The sequence below is a fragment of the Leuresthes tenuis genome, unplaced genomic scaffold (assembly GCF_036924035.1).
Source record: "Leuresthes tenuis unplaced genomic scaffold, fLeuTen1.0.hap1 SCAF_13, whole genome shotgun sequence".
Classification (NCBI taxonomy): domain Eukaryota; kingdom Metazoa; phylum Chordata; class Actinopteri; order Atheriniformes; family Atherinopsidae; genus Leuresthes; species Leuresthes tenuis.
Genome location: NW_027325367.1, coordinates 6,859,835 through 6,880,965, shown reverse-complemented (window position 1 = coordinate 6,880,965; position 21,131 = coordinate 6,859,835). Strand labels below are relative to the sequence as shown.

The window sequence follows — 21,131 nt, the reverse complement described above, 5'->3', positions numbered from 1 at the left end:
TACAGTTATCTACTCCTTCATCCACCTCAGGAGCCTGGGTAGAATAAGAGCAGAGGAGAACATGAGAAAAACATGTCATCACCTGGTAATGTTAACGTCACAGCTTCACTAATGACAGATATGAAAACAGTGTCATAATGTTAGGTTCACTTTTATAACGTTACGTTTTCAATTCCAAAAATCAATCACTTACTTTAATGTTACATCAAACACACAGCCAAGTCTACTGCCAGTTCACACAAAATAAGCTGATGCACAACATACCATTCATCTCGGCCGCTGGTCTCCTTTTTGCCGCCTCTAGATTGTTGTTGATGCTGCTGCGTCTGTACGTCATGACGTAGTCTCTGGCGTACCCCCCAGCAGCAGCAGCACCTCCATAAAAGCAGACGTTTTGTCAGTTTGCCGCTCTGCAGCATCCAGGTGTGTTTAACATAATGCCAATAAGGAAAGACATCAGCAATGATCTTAGAGAAGCAATTGTTGCTGCCCATCAATCTGGGAAAGGTTATAAGGCCATTTCCAAACAATTTGGAGTCCATCATTCTACAGAGAGAAAGATTATTCACAAGTGGAAAACATTCAGGACAGACTGTCAATCTGCCCAAGAGTGGACGCCCCAAGGTAAAAAACCCAGAGAGCTACATCTCAGACTCTACAGGCCTCAGTTAGCATGTTAAAGGTTAAAGTTCATGACAGCACAGTTAGAAAAAGACTGAACAAGGATGGCTTGTTTGGAAGGGCTGCAGGAGAAAGCCTCTTCTCTCTAAAAAGAACATGGCAGCACAGCTTCGGTTTGCAAAGCTGCATCTGAACAAAGCACAAGACTTCTGGAACAATGTCCTTTGGACAGACCAGACCAAAGTGGAGATGTTTGGTCATAATGCACAGCAGCACGTTTGGAGGAAACCAAACGCAGCATATCAGCACAAACACCTCATAGAACCAGAACAAGCTAGCCTCTGTGCGTCCGCTGCCGCCGTCCCCGAAAGAGAACAGCCTTCTGTACTCAGTTTCCCTTGTGAATGAAAAATAAGTTTCTTTGTAACCTGCAATAATTAGTTCCATAAACTTTTAATTTATCAGCTTCTCCATAACAAACAGGTGTATTTACGCATTTTGCGGCCTTAAAGCTACTGATTTACAGGCGGATTTTGGCCCTTTCAAGCTTCCTAATGAACTTTTTTTTCTTTTAAATGCAGCTTTACTTGATAAACACACATAGAAAAAAACGCTTTTTCAAAATCAACATCGTGTCCAAACAAAACTTATTTCTTACCTTGTGGGATGAATTTCCAGTCCTCTGCAGCCGCCATTAGTCTAGGCCTCAGCTGATGTTCCCGCTGACTGCGCGCACACCTGCGCGCACACCCATGGACGGGGACTTCAGAACTATTTTCTGAGAGGGTTTTTTTTTTGAGAGGGGCGGGGGAAGCACACACTTATCAGTGATTAAGGATTTGATTTGAAGTTAATTTATAATAGCCTGCAGTTGTAAGAGAACTAGAGTGAATGAACATGGCATCTTTATTGTAAAGAAAATTAGACTTTGAGAGCTAAATCAAGCCATTTAAGCAACATAACAGCATCATGCTATTCTTGAATGTGTTGTTTATACAGTAGCAATACTTAACATAACCAGGCATTGCAGATAAAATACACCAAACATGGAAAAAAAAGAAATGTCTGCGCTCATGACTCTGGGCTTTCGTGTAATTCCAAAAGTGGATCTTCTCTCAGTTGACCTTCTGTTGAAAATTTCAAGCAGGGTCGAGACATAGCTTTCATCCATAAGGTCACTGTGAGTGTTCATAATGGCCAAATGTGTTAGTCTCTCCCACATCATGGTGTTGTGCAGTTTGTAAAGCGGCTCACGCTGAAAATAACAGCAACATTGTCACATTTAGCTTCAAACCATGTTTAAAAAACTGGTGTGAATTTTTGAGAGTCACTTTTTTCCACATTTACAACAATATTTGTCAACTTAGAGATATTTCAAATATTTAAATACGAATGTTAAATGTTACACTTAAATGTTAGCTAGCTCACAAGTTCCCAGCTGGGTGCTCAGGAGAATTAGTACAGGTGGATTCAGGCTCTTGCAGCTATAGATTTCCTGACATACTCGGCTGAGAGCAAACCAAGAGGTCGCTAAGCTGGGAACTCGGGAGCTTACAGGAGTAACTCTCAGGGGAACAAGCCTGAATCTTCAGAACTGTGGGGGATTACTCAACTTGGAGCTTCGCATAGTCAGAATTTGTTCCTGAAAAAAGTCCACATGGAGATTCCATGCTGTCTGACCTGATCTGAAGATTCAAATCAGAAATCCTCAGCTGCAGAACTGCCATAGCTGATAGCAACAGCCAAATGCCTGATTTAGCCCATCATACATTTTTCAGCTTATATTATTATATATAATAAAAGATCTTGATACTCAACTCAAGAAAAAGACACTTAGCTGCAGGAAAATAACACATGACAACACAAAAACAGGCTGTAAAACAGGCTCTGACAGCTTGAAAAAAGATTTGTGCTGCACACAAATCTGAAAAGGTATGACACTGGAGTGAACCAGGAGACAATAGTTTTAGATTTTAATTTTCAACATTGATTATCACACCTTTAGTTCAGCCTCAAGAGATGGAGACGTTTTCTCAAGATAAGCTGTATTACACGCCTCAACAAAAGCTGTTATCACATCTTAACAAACAGCAGACTGCAGTTTAAAAGTCATGTGATAAAGATTCAATGTCATACCTGCTACCACATGTGCCACCTGCGCCTCATTTAATGGATTTCCCTGCCCTTATCTCTGAATAACATGTGGCACATACCAAATGGTACAATTTTTATCAGTACATAGTGTTCAGTAACACCATGAATTCATTGCTCAGCTCCTGCTGTCAGCATGAAGCTACACTGAGCCTTAAACACCCATGTGGGTGTACAGGGACAATTAAAAACACTTTAAATTCACCACTTAGAACAATTAGACGCTTACTGCATTCTGTCAATAAGCATCAACATGCATTATTTATTTTTGTCTCTGATTTATGGCAATAAAAGCAAGAACAAACATTATTTTCTATGGGGTTTTCACACCCAGGCAGCTTAAAAAAAGATAACTTATAAGGCAGATGTAAGGCTATATTTTATCAGTAACATTTTGAAACGTCCTGTGAGACAAGACGTCAGACTGCTCGTCCTTGCCATGTCTTGCGAAGCAGTGAGCATCTTCTTTCCTTCTGTCCACTATGTGACACTCTTGGCGTAAGCTTTTGTGGCTTGTGTTGGATAGACACTTTGGCGGTCCTGTGACTGTGCAAAAATCTCTATGAGACTATTGACGACGGCCTGAAAGGCTGGATGTCCCAGCACCTGGCAGCAGCTGCAGACAAGCACTGCCATCTAGTGCTGGAGGGCGCTCTCAAAAAACGAGGATGAGTTCATACCCTGACCATCTGTTTGCTGTAAAGGGCCACCCACATGGAAATCTGTATGTCTTGCATCAGTATAACAAAAGAGATCTGTCACTCATCCAAACGTGGCTGAAATAAATCAGAATTTCAACCGAAAATTACAAACAAACTGGGGAGAAAAGTGATCACAGGATATGTAGAGGATGATGCAAATGTAGACTGCAGAGGGTCAACTGAGGTGGAGCTTTATTGGTTGGAGGGGTTATTAGACACTTCCCTTGGGAACATTAGTCCACTGCTGATGAATGAGAACACTGACTGCTTGCTTTAAGAAGTCCACCAACTCCATCTTGGCAATTTTTCCCTAAATCACATGACAGGAATGCCAGCGTTACTGCTTCCGCTTCCTTCCTGAGAGCTCTGCCATCCTTTTAATTTTATGTGGTTTGAGGTTTATGGTCAAGAAACTCTTCATCAATGCAAAGAACTGCCCTGAGAACAGAGGTGCTGCCTGTGAAGCAATTCTAAAAACATTCTTACATAATGTCAACACAATTATCGACATTAAGCTGGGGTAGCTGTGGGTAAATTCAAAGGCATCAGGCCAGAGCTTTTTCACTCCCTCGTCTGAGGGCTTTTGTGAAGGGGTTCGGACCAGAAAAGTCTCTGTTGATAAAAAGAAAATATCAGATTAGTTTGTGTGTTGAAGGTCACAAGGAACAGGCTGTATGCCTCAATTCGTTACTTCCACTCTCTCACACTGTAACAGGCTTTATGTTGACTGTAATTTCTCTTTGATGTGGCTATGAGAATTTAAGCTGCCTGTATTACATTTCAGAACTCAGATGGTTTTGTGAATCCCTTTCCACTGCACTTTTTCTAACAAAAGATTTACAGAGACTTGGTTTGACCCATTTTAAAACCAACGTTCAAGGCCTTTGAACAACAGGTGTCTTTTCACCTCACTGAAAGCTGCACACACACTGACACGACTGCATTTAATCAGTCTAACTGTTGAGCATGTTCGCAATACCAGGCTAATTGGAGCCGTCAAGCAGCGAGGATGATTTTGTTGTCATCTCACATCTTCACAATAGAAAAAGTAAAAACTGAATCCATCTTATCTGGTTTCAAGGGGAAGGAAGAAAATATCCCAATTGTTTTTAGATAAGGTCAGCTGGCTACACTGCAATCCTGCATTAAAAAGAAGGCCACATATTTTTGTGATCTCATTAACAATCAATTCTTTACGTTTTTTGTCATAATGTGCTTGATTGATAGTCATGCAAATATTAACAGTGCTAACATGCTGATGTGTAGCAGGTCCTGTTTAGCATGCACCGCATCTTTACTTTGGATTTCCATTTTAAACACCAGCCAAGTAGCACTGAACACAAAAACTCTGGAGAGGTAAGAAATTTGGTGAGATGATGTGAACAATGTTAGAGCTCATGGAAGATATTATATATACATATATATATTATCCACTGAGGTACATGATACATTTTTTTTCTATTCAATCTTTGGAGCAAATCACTCTTAATTTCCCACAAATTTGAACTATGTGCAAAAAGTTAAGTGAACATCAGTTAGGATTCCTCCTTCGTCTGGTAGTTATTGAGGTATTTCTGTCTGGACCATAATATGAAACTAACTAATACCACAATTCACGATGGCACATTCATTCCATCATTCTTTCCACTTTCAGCATGTAGCCCTTAGAGATGATGCTGAGTGTTGGGCACATGCTGATAGGTTGAAAGTTAACATGAGCTGGAATCAAAGATGTTACTAGATACAGAAGACATGCAGTCTGAACATAGTCTTAGAATGAAACAAGAAAACAGTTTGAGTGCTGCATGTGGATTAATTTGCAAAATCCACATGCAGCATCAGATCATTTACAGATCTAAGCAGGAATAAAAGATGGCACAGGGCAAGTGAACTGAGGGATAGATGGACTAAGCAGAAATGTCAAGTTTTCAGTGACTTTCCTGTGATGGTATAAATGACAGAAAAGGCCTACAGTTGACCAACTTTTGAGATGTATAAGCTTTTTGCTTTTCTTTCATAAATTTTTGTCACACAATGTTGCAAAGTTTACACAACTAGTTAATTGATACACTTTTTGTAGCTTATATCTGTAATAATAAACTAGTTCCCATTTACCTATGTGCTGCATGACGAATAACCATGTTTTGTTTCAAAGAGCTCAAAAGAGCCTTTATTTTCATGTCATAAAGTTGGACTCATTAGTTTCTCTGTGTCCACCAGCTTTGGTTGAATAACACAGTTCCATTCATGTGTCACCGGAAACAGGTTTTATGTGCTTCTGAGCTATAAGCTCATCCTGCTAAGAGAGACTTAGACTTCTGCAAATATGAAGGGTGTTTTCCTGCACCTCAGACAAATTCCAGCTTAGGTTTCAAACACCCACAGAGTCTAACAAGCACTGTGCTCAGATCTGGAAGAAATTTGTCATACAAATCTGTCCTTGCTAATGTAAATCTTCTAATACTCTTATTGCCATTGTGGGTGGTTGCTTTTATCTGAGAAGATCAGACTTAGCGCTCCATGTTTATCAGAGAGTGATTTCTTTTTAAGAGGATGTTTGCTATAGGAACCCCGGGGGACTAAAATGAACACACCCGGAAACTTCTTGAATGGGCTCATGTGTTCAAAGGCTAATCCATCTCCACTCATCAAACACACTGCTGCACAATGTAAAAAAAGTCTGTATATAAACATATTGTGCTGCTATCAGAAAGGAAATACACAATTACCGTAGGAATTTAGGAATTTGTTAATATTTTAGCACTGAATTACACTGACATTAGAAATTTCAGGGGCTTCGATTACATTCCTTCCAAATGGTTAAATCTGCCCCAATTTTAAGCTAAAACATCTTTATGCTAATTTGTTTAAAATCAAAACAATGCACGTTTTAATGGCTAACATATGCCTATGAGACTGGTCTGCAGCTATAAGTTACAGAACTCCCTCTCTGGGATGGGATGGAGTCCAAATCAGAAACACCTGCTTATCTAATGCAAACCTGTCTAAGTGTTTTTCGCCATGTTCTGTTGTGGCATGACGTGCTGCTTCACCACACTTTTATGTTTGTTGCATTGCCCGTTCTTTTCATACGCTTTGATGACTTTAAAGTTCTTGAATGAGCAACATTTTTCACGGTGGTTTATTATATTTGACAAAGCTCAGTCTGGGGCCCCAAAATAGCTATTTTCAATATGAACATACTTTGTGAAGTTTTGAGTTTCCCTGTGTGTCATACTGAAATAAACTTATAGTAACTTTAGGAAGAAGACAGTTAACTCCATTCACAGATGTGTTACATGTTATGTCAATGATTTCCTGATGAAAACATATCTACATGTGATAACATTTTTCCCCTGTTGCTAGGACCCAAATGATTTTTGATTTGCTATAAAGATGATTAATAACATTTTCTAAACTAAAATTGATGGCGAATGTTAGCGAGTTTCAACTTTTGCTGTGGGTGAAAGTAATAAGCTTTCTGAAGTTTACGGGATGCTTTCAGATAACAAAGGTCAGCATGTATAATCTGATATTGCAATGTTTAAAATAGAAAAGGTACAGCAACTGCATATCTAGATCTCAGCTTGCAGTGAGAGAACATTTTGCCACATAAAGGCAGTGTTCTTTTGGATACCTGCTGCATTTAATGGTATATAAATGGGCTTTGAATTTCTTAGACTTCCGCTGTACCCAAAATTTACCAAAGATTTATCCAAAATCAAATTATGCTTCAATCATACAACTGGAACATTTTCTTTGGATGTTGTTCATACACCCCAACCAGACATTCATTTCAGTTTGTCTTGCAAAAGAAAACAAACCCATCAAGATTTGGTATGTTTAGGTTGGTAGGTACAGCTACACTCAGATCTCATAAATGATGAACAAACAGCCACCAGACATTTTCATTTTTGTGGCTGTCTGGGGACAGAGACAGCTGCACTTTTCAACAAATGTTGAAAACGCTGTGCAAGAACCATTAGTTTTTTTCAGTATAATATCAGACCAATTCAAACTCTTTCAATGTGCCTTGGCATAGACTTTTCATTTTTCATAAAACCATTACACTGCCTCTTGTTGTTGCGTTTCATTTTCTCGTATTTTGTCCTTGCATTTACTTGGACTTGTTAAGTATGTTGCTGCCTCCTCCTTCGGATATAAGGGGTGTCTCAGCAGTGGCTTATCAACATTGTCTGGATTTTCGCACACCCTCCCAGTGACCCCTCACAGACAAGATTCCTCCTCCATCAGATGACAAGTCTTCAACATGATGTCGTGATGGGAAATAATCTTTGTTTATGTCTCCAAATACTAATTTCAGCGTACATAAGAAGTCCTTTTTACAACATTGCAGTTGCCTCATATCAATCAGAACTGTCAATCCTTAATATTCTGTTTCCAGTAGTGCGCTGATCAGGGAAGCCAGATCCTTATTCAGCCTTGAGAAATTGTATATTTTGCAAGGATTCTTAAAAAGAAAGATAAAGTATGTATAGCAGCCTTATGTGATCATGGACCACATCGTTCATAAAGTAGTTTATATGAAAAAAAGTATCTGAGTTAAGAGACCGCTGAATGGTCAAGATGCTGAAATGTTCCATCATTTTTGGTGTATTTTTGGCACCTCAAAAATAAGTGAGGACATAGTTGAAGAATTCATCAAACATTGACAAAAAATAATATGTCCAGATAATAATGTTCCAGTTTTCTTTTTTTTTCTGGCTCCAAAGAGGTCTATTTATTTATTTCAGTTTATTATTTCAATAAAATTCATCTCACAACCGCTGTCATATTGGAGGGTAACTATACTCACCCCTTGGTTAGGAAAAACTGGACTACATTACTAATCTTAGCCTGGGGGCACTTATTGGACACTTTCTGTTAAAGGTTTCTGTTAAATGAGCAGGCCTTGTCTCTTCTACAGATGTGTTCAGATGTAGGAACAGCAAAGATTCTCAAACTCTCAAGCCTTAGACCTGATCAGTCTATTTTCTGGCACTATTGTGGTAAATTTATCTATGTGTTGTGCTTTATTAATGTGAAACGGGCAGCTTTCACAAATGTACCATCATTAAAGTCAAAAGTATGAGGAAAACTGCTTCTTAGCACTAAACTGCGCACCTTGGTGTATTCCTGCATTACCGGCTACACGACACTGGGTGGCGCCACAGTAAATTAGGAACAACAATCATTTTTGTAATGTCCAGCAGTCGTCGCTAAAACCACAGTAAGTGTAGATTTTCTTTGCCAAAATCAATCCCACAATTCCTACACACCGGTGGTGTATTCATTTGAATGGTAAAAACGCTAGCTGCACAGAAGGGAGTTGCGCTTTGAGTTTAACCAGTTTTTCACGTTTCGGATTTACAAACCTGAGGAGCCCTTATTACACCTCACAAAAATGAATCGGTTGGTATTCAACTCTACTATGTAAATGATTTGTCTGAATTACCTTTCATGGAGCCATATGTTCCCTGAGGGGCAATGCTAACTAGGTAGCGAGCTAGCCCGCAGGAGCGGCCCTGCTAGTTACTTTGTACGTCTCCGTGTTTTCTTCACAATTGAGCTAAAGGCTAATAGTTAAGGCTAAATGTAACTTAAATACAGCAACATGGGCTAACTTTGAGCTCAGAGGCGTGATTAAATCCAATGCTACCCCCCCTCAAAAATCGAGTGTTTCATGTATAGCAAGGTAGAAACTATACACGCTCAAATTTAGCTAGTTTACAGGGATATCTGCGACTTTTGATGCAGTCTAACGAGCTAACAGCAGCCAACGCCTGTTTGGCTAACATTAAATGGTTTGTTTACCTAATTTAAATATGTGCATTTACTCTTTGAATTACTTTGTTGTGTCGTCAATTACATGCCGTTCAAAGTTAGCCAACCAGCATGATATTAACCATGTCATTTAACTGCGACTCCGGAATTATGAGTTGTTATTTTTTTTTACATTTGTTTCTCCAACAGAGGCTCTTATTATGGCAGCTGGTAAGCATGCTTGGCAAGGGGAAATCGTTAAGGTCAACCGCAAGAAATCCAATGGCTTTATGCGATCCTGCATGCATGTTTCTACTGAAAAGAATATGAAGCAGGTATGAAGAGAAACCTACAACTCAGATTTTTTATTTTTGAAACTGTCTATTTGTATGTTGCGACCTGGTGACAGTGAAGCACAGTTCACTAGTATTGTAGTAGTAGAGACTGTGGTAGTGGCCTTATCCCCTATCCTTTTGTTTTAGGTGGATATTATTAATAAGGAAGAATTAGATAAAGACAGGTGAGTCTCTGATCCACATCTGTGGGGTTCATCTAATTATGATCATCCACTCGCTGTCTGTGTCCCACAGATCATCCCTCTCTGGACCATTTAGGCAACTTTCCATAACTACTATCACAGTGTTTGTGACTTTGAATTTGATTTTTTTCTTTTTCTTCTCCAAACTACGTTTTGGTCCATCTTGACCTCCATCTTGGCAGATTTCAGGTGTCATACAAAGTAAAGGGGAGGTCATCTTGCAAGAGGAAGAGTTGTGCATCAGTGGAGGTGGGCATAAAGCTGCACCGCAGATCATCAGATGTAGGCCATCCCCATAAGCCCGGCATGGCCAACAAAGAAAATGAGCTGGCGTGCTCCGATGATGTGTGGGGCAATCACTGCTATGACAACTGTGGGTTGCCGGTGAACTCTGCAGAGGCCTCCAAGATGGCAGGGCCCAGCTCCAAGTACAGTGACTTTACTGAGGTGAGAAGCGACGCTGAAGAAGTTGCTTATCTGAATAATGTGCAGAAATAATTATTTTCATTCTCTCCTAATGTTTCTAAATAACACTGCATTTGTGCATTGTTTGTCTATGATTAGCTATCAAAGGACCATGAAGCTATGACTCACGTCCTTTTTGGAAGAGATCTTCGACTTAAAGTAGCCCTAACACTATGGCGAAAAAATGCCTGTGAATTAGTTGCCTACCTATTAAGGTAAAACCATTATGGCTGATATTACCATTTAGCAGTTTCATACTTATTCCTGAATCATACAGCGTGTTTCATCTTCAGTTGTATTTGTCTCCCAGAATACAAGACACAGGCGTACTACTCGACTGCTTACCCATCTTAACAAACAAGTAAGTCGCATCAGGCTTTTACATCCTAACCGTTTAGTCTGACCCATAATGATATCAGTACACAATACAATTTAACAATACAAAGTTTAGGTTTTACAAATGAATTTCTTAAAATGGCATTTTTGAATGTAGAACCACTTTTTTCTTCATTTACACTCTATTTCAGAAATAATTTAAAATCTAACTTATTGACTTTTTTGTTATCTAAAATCAATTATCTTTGTGTGTGTGGCTGTACTTGTGATCTAAATGTAGACAAGATATCCTTGGCCAGCATAACCAGCCAAATTGACCAACTCAAAAAAGTAATCCTCTGGTCTCTTTTCTGTCTTTCTTTACCAAGCCTTTAAGTGTTCAATCAGTAGTTTATCTATTGTGACACATCTGTGAGGTTGAAGTTCGCAGCATAGACAGTTTGAGTCCTATTTGCTGTTTGTTTGTCTTTGCCTTCACTGCTGATAATCACACCCTTTCCTTCCTATTGTTCTTTTATTTCCCTCCTCTCTCATCAGCCTTCAAACTGAGGCACCATGTTTGTCACTTGGCTGCTGTGTTGACCTCATGCCTCAAGTCAAAGTCATTCTTTCCAGTAAATATGAAGAGTAAGTGGCATCAGAGAAATGCATAAATTATTTTAATGATCTGTGTCTGTTGAAAAATGTTTCTGCTCTCATCCAAGGAGTTTCATCTGTTCTGATGAATTGCTGATAAACTGAAGTGAGAACTGATGAATCCTCTTGGATGAGTGGTGAAAACGCCTTTGGCTCGCATGTTTGCTTTTAAATATCATGAGCTTGAGGACAGAATTTTCATGGATGTCTTTGGTTTGATATGTTTTGACAAATTCGTCACCTCTAACTGCCTGTTTTGCTTTGGGTTTTTTCTAGACATATAAAGGTGGGTTTACACTGGGTTCAAGCCGTCATCAAGAAATGGTGGCCAGAACTTTCAAAAAATGAGAAGAGACTGCAGGACAGTCGTTCAGAAGACAGGTGGGCATTTCATGCTTAACTTCTGCCTATGATGGATTCTGTGATGCTCAAAGCATTAAAGTGGGCACAAGTGCTGTACCATAAAGTACTCAGAGAAGGTATTCTGGGTCTATTGAAACGCATTTGCTGCCCTATCGCATGGATGACTGAGTGGATGTGTTTCATTTGCATGGAAGGAGATGGAGGCAGAATACATTGTAGGAAGACAGCAATGGGATGGTTTTTGTGAGCAATATTCTGCTGGAAAATGCTCAATCCCAGTTTGATGTGGTGTTGAAATAAAATGCACCACCCATTTGATGCGCTGCTACAAGCCACAGTCGCCTCTTGATAGCAGTGGTATTTCCCAATGCCCACAGCTTTTTTTTGAATGATAATCCATCCTCGCTCCCTGCAAATATTTGTCACAAATGATCTGATGAGCATTATAAAGCACCACCAAATTCTTAGGGTCTATATTTAATTAAGCTTATGTGGAATGTACTGGAAAAGCTAGTCGCTTCTATGGAAGCGCCACCTCTTGACTTGTACGACTTAATAATTGATTAATCAATTATCTGCTGTTAACAACTTTGTGCCTGATGCCATCAGACACTTTATGAGAAGTTGTAGAGTTTTTGTGAGGTGCACAAAACAGCCACACTAGATTAGCCGGGAGGTTTTATTGTTGTGGCTGATTGGTATACTACCCCAATGCACAGCTTTAATGAAATTAAGTCTGCATTTAGCTGTTGTCACATTTCAGTAAGTTTTTAAATGGGGAAAATCCCAAAGCTTCTGGTTCCCCTGTTGGCAGGGGTTGCAACATTTCTGCTAATGTATTAATTATTTGGCAAAGTGAATTCATGCAAAGAAACTTGTCTGAGGTGCACGTGATCAGGTTAAATTCTTAATTCTCTTGACTTACTGGTCAGTCTATGTGCCAAGTTTCTTCTATGGTCACAAGAGTTGGGTGGTCAACAACAGAATTTAGGTTGCCAACAAGTGATTGGAATGATCTACATCTGTAAGGTGGCTGTACACAGCCTTAGGGATTGGTGAAGGAGTCTGGAGTAGAGCTCATTTAAATTAAAAGGAGCCAGTGGAAGTGGTTTGTGCATCTGATCAGGACGCCTCTGGGAGGTCTTCCTTTTGGAACTTTATTTTGAAATTTTCTTGCCTCGTGTCAATTTCTAAAATAACCCCCTGATGTTCATCAGGAGGAACAGAGATAGTTTTTCCTTTAACAACAGTAAACATCACAAGCTACAACAAAGACAAAAGAATAGAAAGACTAAAGTTAGCGCTCCATGAAAGTTGCTTTATCTTCCTTTTTTCTTAAGATTTTCAAAACACAAGATACTACGGGACACCGCGGTTCTATTCTTTTCTTTTCTTCTTGTTTCTGCCAGTCTGTCCTGTACTCCTCTGTCGTAATGACAGGAAGCTGCGATTGGTCAGGGATTGTCATGTTTCTGCAAGAGTTTATGCTTCCGTCACAATCTTATCTGACGGTGTCAGTTTGATCAGAAAAATATATTCTGTAATCTGTTTTGTGCAACACCCCTGTCATGCTGTCAAACCCTAAAAAGAACAAGATGTTTAATTTTTTTTTTCTAGACGTTGCTGTTTATTGTTGAGGTCTCAGCCAAAGTTGTTTAATATCGGGCCTGCGGTGCCAAAGTCATACTTTGCTTTATTGGACATTTTTTTTATGTTCATTGCAGGAATATTGACGTCATGAGGCAACGGCTGAAGGACCTGTGGAAGGAGGGAGCACGATTATGTTTGTTTCCAGGATCTATGGGAGAGCTGGCGAAGGTGTGAAGGATGGCGTTACTATATAGTTTATGACATATTTACAGGATTAGTTGGTTTTTAAAAAGTTGTAAAATGAATTTAATAGTATTGAGCAGTTCTCCCTTATTGTCAGGATTTGTAAGGGTTACTTGTGTAAGAGGTTAAACTAAATTTATACCATTTGCCTTCAAGTTTTAGGTAAGTGGAAGCAAATGCTGTAGAGCTACATAAAGATAAAAATGTGACATTGGTCACAGTGTCCTTCCTTCGCTCTGGTTGGTTTTGTGTATACACAGACAGCCACTCCTGTTCCCTTAAGATAAGAAGAAGAAAAAACTCCGGGTTTAGGGCTCTTTTTTTGTTTGTTTGTTTTTTTCCACATCCTATTTCATGGTGAAAAATATCAAACAGCAAAGATGCATTTCATTATTAGCCGTTTTAAAAGAATGCATTCAGTGATCATATGTTTATGTTACTTGGTATCTGCAGAAAACACGTTTTTTTTTTTGTTTTGTTTTTTTTAAGAGTGATCCAGTTTGCATTGATGTCAAAAAAGAAAAAATATGGAAATCTCATGACAGATGAGTCTGTGTGAACTATGATTGGCTCATTGTGTTCATATAATCTAAAGCAAATATTATTTTAATAAATGCTGAGTGTTTCACTGGCTGTGCTGACGATGTGCTGTCTCTACTTTGTGTTGCAGGCCATCGAGGCTCATCTCTCGCAGCTGCCCTGACTGTTGTCGTCAGTGTAGCACTCTTAGGATGCGACCACTACTGTCGATTATGGCTGTGTTTTGAACTTCTAATGTTGCCAGAGAAATGGACTGGTTCATTTGATTTACACTCAAACCTCTTAAATGGGACTGAACTTGACTATTCAGACAGCTCCTCTCAGTTTGAGCTGGAGACTCCAAAGGAGGGCTGCAAGGGCCTTCCTGCACAGCAAATGACTGCTTCACATTGAAGTGGACCATCTTGGGAAGGGGCATGTTTTATTGGAACTCCGTGAGACGGGCGTAATGTCGCTCTATGAAGTGCCAAGGTCTTTGTCTCTCATCATCATTCTTCGTTACGTTTTGAATGTCCTGTTGTCTGTGTTTTGCACCTGGGTTCTCTGGAATCAGGAACTTGAATCTGCAAGAGTCTTTAAGTTATTAGTACTTGTTTTCATTTTGCCTCCTTCTATGACATTTGGCTGTATAATGTAAAATGTCAAAATAAGTGATTCTCTTAATCGTCTTTTAAATAAATTTGATCAAAATCAAAACTTTGTTTGATATTCTTACCAATAAGTTATAGTCATCCTGTTTAGGCACAGTGAACATTACATGTCGAACTGCAGCAGAAATAAGTTCTAGAAGAAATAAGAATTTAAAATAATTTATTTAAAAATAAATACAAAGTGATGTTGTTGGACAGTCTTCTGAAATGGTCAAAAATGCTTTTCAGGTTCTTAATTGTTCCTTTGAACTCTTTCTACCCCCCCCCCCCCCCCAAAAAAAACAAACAAATTATTGTAAACTTGTAAAAAAAAGATTATTCGGAATAGCACATACAGAGCTTGTCTTCGGTTTGCGTGATGAAAAATACGATTGTAGTGGAGGAAAAAAATGGTATTATTCACGAAATTGTCATTTTAATGTAATGATATTCGAAATCTTAGGGAAATATGTGATTATTTTCTTTTTTTTTCTTTTAGCAATGAAACTAAGATTAAAGTAGCTTTATGTTGTGTTAATTAAGTTCAAACCGCTCAGCGACATTAGCCGTGTGTGATTGTTGGTTTGTTCAATAAAGTTTTTTTCTTTTAGTGACGTCATCTTGCGTAGCGACAGCTGATGTAGGACTCTTCCGCCTCTTCCATAACTTGAACTGGAATACATGTTGGCACACATTCGGTCAGGGGTAGTTCTAGTTTAGTGAAAACTGTCATTATGTTGCACAGGGAAAGAATACCGCTGCTATGGCTTTTCGTACAGTCTACGCTCGTCCTGGCGTGGTGTTTCACTGACATGGATACGGGGCCTGGTGCAGGTGTATCGACACAGCCGAACGGAGATCGGTTCAAAATCGAGGGAAGAGCGATAGTTCCTGGAGTGAAAACACAGGACTGGGTCTCCACAGCCAGAGTCCTGGTTGAGGGTGAAGAATACATAGGTTTTTTGAGGTAAGAACTGTTACAGTCGCTAGCCGGTTAGGCCGTTTGCTAGCCAGGTAGCATTAGCATTGGTAGCTAGCAGCTTAAGCCTGAATTTACGCTGCTGGTGGCCGCGCGGCAGCTGCTGCAGGCAAACTGTCGTTGCTAATTTACAGCTTAACAATCGTGAATATAACTTTCTAACCTACAGTCTGGGACAGTCTTATTATTAGGTTACTACACGTAGTTGTTGATCTTTATGACGAAACTCACCCGGCCCTCATAGTAAAGCTGTAACCATAACAAACTGACCTCATGAGATATGCCTGTTTTTGAAGACTTAACCTCTGGAGGCTGAAGTCAGATCAAACGTTAACCACCAAACACCATAAATAATGGTGTACCTGTTCTACACAGTGACGATTAGTTTAAGAATGTTACTGATGTACATTTCTGATGTACTGTTGATATTTTGATTCCATGCAAAGCTTTGCTTTGACTTCTGTGTTTCACATAAATATTCTACCCTTCACTAATTATAACATACATCTGGAGTTACTAGTTATTGTAATCCACATTTGAATAATGAATGACATAAAATAGAATGTGATATAACTGTTTCATGGTAAAGCAAGCCACCTGGTGGTAAATAAAATGTCTACATTCAGCTCCACTAAAGTCAAGTTGAATATTTCAAAATAGATGAGTCAAACCCTGGTTTTATTTCTGGTTCCTTATGTGTGTTTGTTTGTTTTTAGGTCACTCTAGTCTTTCTTTTTTCAGGGAGGATGAGGTGGACATTATTCAGCAACTTTGTCATTAGATGTCACTGTATTCTACACATTAGAGCTTTGATGCGTTTGTTTTAATAATCTAGTTGTATAACTTGGGATTTCAGAGTCTTAAAGGTAATTTATACTTAAAAGTCAGTTAGGGGGATAACTGTAGATGGCTGCAGACACACCATAGCACAGGTTTAAATGCTTACGGTGGCATTGGTCACCATTCCACTAAGGACATTAATTATAGCTTTAGACTTGGCTTTTTTCTCAGGCCAAGTTTGAAGAAAGCTTTAAATATATTTAGTTCACTGGTTAATCCTCTAAAAGACTGACTTCAGGCTATAAGCTGTTTTCTGCATGATCTTGCTTCATACACAAATGCTGTTTAAGTAGATGCTGCGATTTTTGCAGTTTGACTGATGTAAAGCACTTTACAATGCTATGTCAATCACAGTATCACAGTGGGTAGAATCGGTGCCAGATACAATAAAAATAAAAATCAGAGAATGAGGGCAACTCACCCCAAAAGCCCTCTGGTAATTCTGTGATTGAAAAGTTCTCGATACAGTGATGTAGAATCAAAAGCCAGTGTTGTTAGCTTTGAATTGACAACTCGCACAAACATGTGAAAGCTTCCATATTGTGTTGACAGGCTTTAGTAGCCAACAAGCATATTTGGAGTGAGTCTGAATTTAAATGGGACAGTCTTATTATTAGGTCACAACTACAGTTATGTAATTCATTCTACATGGTTACTTTGGTGATTTTTATTTTCTTTTTTAGACATTTTAGGCTTGGGCCACTTTTTCAAGCCAGTGCCTAAATGATAACATCCACTCAGTTGGTACTGATACCCACTTAGCCTTTTAATCATATTGATTTTTACTGAGATGAGTTTCAGAAGTGTTTCTCAGAGCAGTTCAACAAAGTTCATCAGTGCTACAAAGTACAGGCTTAAAATGGTTTCAACTACGCACTTGTCACAGCCACCCCCACAAAAAAAAGATTTTCTTTTGGACACTAGGTTTACCCAGTAAAGTTTAAACATGAGCAGCCTTAACAAAAATATTGTATTCTTTTGTTACAGAACTGATGGGAGTTTTGCTGTGAACGACGTTCCTTCAGGATCTTATGTTGTGGAAATTGTTACTCCCACACACAGATTTGAACCTGTGCGTGTTGATATAACATCCAAGGGGAAAATGAGGTAAATTCTTACCATAGTTAAAGGTCAAAAATGATTCAGTGTGCTGCATATTACATGGGTTTGGCTTTGTATATTAGTCAGTATACTTTTCTCAAGGCAACTCCAACCCACTGCGGATTTTCGTTTTTATCACAGGGCGCGTCTTGTGAACTACATCAAGACTTCAGAGGTGATTCGCCAGCCCTACCCTCTTCAAATCAGGTCATCTGGTCCTCACAGCTACTTCATGAAGAGAGAAACATGGGGCTGGACAGACTTCCTTATGAACCCAATGGTGAGAAAATGCACCAAAGCTGTTGAATATGTGTGACTTGTATGTTATCCGTTAGTGGTTTAGAGACATCGACGCCACAACTTAAACGGGTTTAGACTGAGGTTCCTGTTATTTTATGTATCATATGTGTACGTGTTGCTGTGTCAGGACTACCTTGTGAAATATTTTGAGTCTGTGGGGTTTTTAATCCTGTTTAAGTAAATTTCTTTTTTTTTTTAAAATGTTGCCCCCTTGTTGCTTCTGCAGGTTATGATGATGGTGCTACCCCTGCTGATCATTGTTCTGCTACCCAAGGTCGTCAACACCAACGACCCAGAGATGAGAAAGGTAAGTTTTCAAGTCTTTGTAAAAATGTCTATTTTATATTCTATCTAGCACATGAATAATAAGCAGTCTATGTGAATTATATAAACTCTCCTGTGGGAAAGATAAGGATTTATCTCAGTTTGTTATGTTTGCAGTAAAGCAAATGCTTGTTTTAGATTTATGACACCTCATTGTCTATCTTGAACTGTTCGTTGTTACTGAGAAATCTCCCAGAAATCCATTTTGAGATTCGTTATTCGAATCAAAGTCCATCTCCCAGACGCCATTACTTTATCCACACCCTTTTGTTCACTTCCACCATCACAGGAAATGGAGCAGTCCATGAACATGCTGAACCCCAACCCCGAGCTTCCGGACGTTTCTGAGCTCATGACCAAGCTCTTCTCTGGCTCCAAAGGCTCCAGCAAGGCAAGCAGCAGCAGCAAGGGCACCAGGCCAGCAGCCAAGAGGAGGTAGTACCGTACCTTCCAGCTCAACTCCCCCGAAAGAAGCTAGACTTATGCCGTGAAAGCAAGATTTTTAAGTGTAATTTTTTTTTGCCCTCTGGGTCTTTTGTACAGATTTCTTTACTAATAGAAGTTTTGAGCACATTTTGATTTCTAATATTCTATTGGAAACAGAGCAAAATCTTTTTTTCATCATACTGCACTGATAAGAATTTCAGCAAAAGCTGTTATTCTTCATCTTCTCCATACATGCATCCTTAATGTAACTCCTCAGCAGTCTTTCCTTCGCTAACCTTTCATTGTGTATTTTCCCACTGCTGCTAATTATGTTACCTTAAAAAGAGCATATATACATATTAAGAGATTTTCTTTCTTTTTTTGTCAGTTTCCCTAATACGACTGTGAATGAAGATAAATTGAGTTTTAAGATTGCTAAATTCTTATTTAAAAACCAAGATAAATAAATTGCAATGGTATATAACAACTGTGTTTTTATTTCAGACTGTCTCATTCGTTTGAGAGTAAACACATGAACTTCTCATTCTTTGAAACTTTGTGGTGTACTGTAAGGCAGGAGTCACATACTGTACATTATGTGCCTGAGGTGTACAAATTAAAATGGGTATTGCTGACAGTTCATAGAGTGAAAGAGCTGTTTGGTTGCTTTTAAGATCTGTTATCAGTTTTACTTAAAGTGGAGAGTAAAGTCAATATTAAAGTCATTAAAAAAATGTTTCTGTGTTAAATATCTTCATTTTCTCATTCCTTTTTGGCAACAGGATGACCTTTGAATGGAAATAATAAGTAACTACAATCAACTAGTTATCTGTTAAAGTGCAAGCTCAGTAGATTAAAAGTTTAGAGTTACCCTGAAGTGTTTTACAATATTTATAGCACTTGACTTTGTGCCATTCAACAAATCTGACACTTACCAGTCAAAGCTAAAGAAGATGTCATTGTGTACTCGCATTTCTTTTTGGGAAATTCAGATTTTTAAAGCTAATATCTGTGAGTTAATTAGTCTCACAGAAACCTCCTGGAAATCATCCATAAAAGCAGCAGAAAATGCAGGCACTTAGCAGGTTATTGGAATCATGCATCTTTCAGAGTTACAACCGCACTTCAACAAATGAGGAAAAACAAAGTGTTACATGTGTCATCAGGTAATAAATAAGAGCCGCCATTGTCGCAGCTAAATCTGCCAGCAGCTACCAGTAAAGGCTGATAAATGGTCCAAACCTTTCTGTTCCTGCCACAAATGGCTTGCTTGGGACTGGCACGATGGAATCTTTGTTGATTGTGATGTTGTGAATCTCATACAGACTCCACCAAGGTAGCAAAAACGTTGGTGTAAATGGAAAGGACAAAAAGACTGGCTGCCTTGTTGCTTCATTTTCTGTAAACTTCAAGGACTTTTAATGAGAGGCAGTGAATGGAAATATAACATTGTTATTGGTGTATTTTGATTCAGATGTTAACTTTCAGGCCAACATAGATAATAAGTCCTAAAAGCTATGGATGAAATCCTCTCTTGAGCTGGCATACCATAGGAGCCATCCACTGAGGGAGATGGCACAATAGGATTGGCAGAGCAGGAAGAGAAAATGTGTCCTCAAGGTCAGTGTTTTGTCCCTTTTTAAAGTTAAGATGAGCTGCTATCATGATTGGCTGATGAGCATAAAGCTTAAATGCAAAAACGAGGACAGTGTTGCAATGAGCAACTACAGAATTTTTGAGCTTGTATTTTACTGTTGTTACTGTTTCTGTACACACAGGCTCACTTTTACAAAACTGCGCAGACACAGTGAGCAAAGATTCATTCCCAAAGTATTTTGCCAGAACAAAAGGCACAATGTTTATGGAGAGAGTCCACATACAATAGTTTACAACAGCATCACTCGTACAGCACTGTGCAAAAGTCTGGAGCCATCTCTTATTTCTGTATACATTTGCAGGAACATATGAAATATGCAAGCCTAAATGTAAATACAGAATATAAGGTAAAAAAGTTTGAGATTCAGTATGATCACCTTTATTCTATAAGACAAGCTTTCTGTCATTTCTTTAAGTAGTATTCAGGAATAGTTCTCCAGGCTTCTTGAAGGACATCCCAAAGCTCTTCTTTGGATGTGGGCTGCCTTTTGTTCCGTTCTCTGTCAGATGATCCCACACTGCTTCAATAATGTTGAGGTCCGGGCTCTGGGGAGGATTCATCCCTCCATAAGACATGTTGCCACTGATTTTCAGTCCACTTCTTGTGTCATAGCTCAGCCTTCTCTCCTTCCTTAAGAACAGCTTGTTGACAGCCATTTTTCCAAAGAGAACATTTCTGATAAGGCTTCAGTGAACAGTACATGGATCAACTGAAGGTCCAGATGCGTTTTTTAGGTACTCTGTTACGTCTTTGGTGGATTATATTAATACAATATCTCTAAGGAAATAATTTTCACAAACTATTCATCTACTGTATTTTTTTTTTTGGTCAGCTGCTACTTTTGTCATCCATTCATCCAGTTTCATCAGTTTTTTTGAGGACACACTGCACACCATGCTGAGATATGCCAAGTTTTCAGCTAAAGCTC

The 21,131-nt window shown here is 39.0% G+C and overlaps 2 protein-coding genes across 2 annotated transcripts; both read left to right on the top strand.

The window, feature by feature from the left end:
- Window positions 1–8,750: 8,750 nt before the first annotated feature.
- katnbl1 (katanin p80 subunit B-like 1) lies at window positions 8,751–14,643 on the top strand. Its single transcript, XM_072362414.1, has 10 exons — window positions 8,751–8,885; window positions 9,447–9,571; window positions 9,719–9,756; window positions 9,957–10,221; window positions 10,339–10,454; window positions 10,550–10,600; window positions 11,113–11,202; window positions 11,488–11,592; window positions 13,299–13,392; window positions 14,078–14,643. Exons 2-10 carry the CDS (start codon window positions 9,458–9,460, stop codon window positions 14,108–14,110), a joined length of 906 nt encoding a protein of 301 aa, XP_072218515.1. The 5' UTR covers window positions 8,751–8,885; window positions 9,447–9,457; the 3' UTR covers window positions 14,111–14,643.
- Window positions 14,644–15,187: 544 nt separating this feature from the next.
- Window positions 15,188–19,282, top strand: emc7b (ER membrane protein complex subunit 7b). The gene is made up of 5 exons (XM_072362228.1): window positions 15,188–15,543; window positions 17,383–17,502; window positions 17,638–17,776; window positions 18,023–18,103; window positions 18,410–19,282. The coding sequence occupies exons 1-5, from the start codon at window positions 15,311–15,313 to the stop codon at window positions 18,557–18,559; spliced, it is 723 nt and encodes a 240-aa protein (XP_072218329.1). The 5' UTR covers window positions 15,188–15,310; the 3' UTR covers window positions 18,560–19,282.
- The last annotated feature ends 1,849 nt before the right edge of the window (window positions 19,283–21,131 follow it).

Coding starts and splice junctions, on each gene's coding strand:
- katnbl1 (XM_072362414.1), top strand. CDS start 9,458: ATGGCAGCTGGTAAGCATGCTTGGCAAGGGGAAATCGTTAAGGTCAAC. Junction 10,222..10,338: donor AGTACAGTGACTTTACTGAG/GTGAGAAGCGAC, acceptor GTCTATGATTAG/CTATCAAAGGACCATGAAGC. Junction 10,455..10,549: donor TTAGTTGCCTACCTATTAAG/GTAAAACCATTA, acceptor TTTGTCTCCCAG/AATACAAGACACAGGCGTAC.
- emc7b (XM_072362228.1), top strand. CDS start 15,311: ATGTTGCACAGGGAAAGAATACCGCTGCTATGGCTTTTCGTACAGTCT. Junction 17,503..17,637: donor ACATCCAAGGGGAAAATGAG/GTAAATTCTTAC, acceptor TTTTTATCACAG/GGCGCGTCTTGTGAACTACA. Junction 17,777..18,022: donor ACTTCCTTATGAACCCAATG/GTGAGAAAATGC, acceptor TTGCTTCTGCAG/GTTATGATGATGGTGCTACC.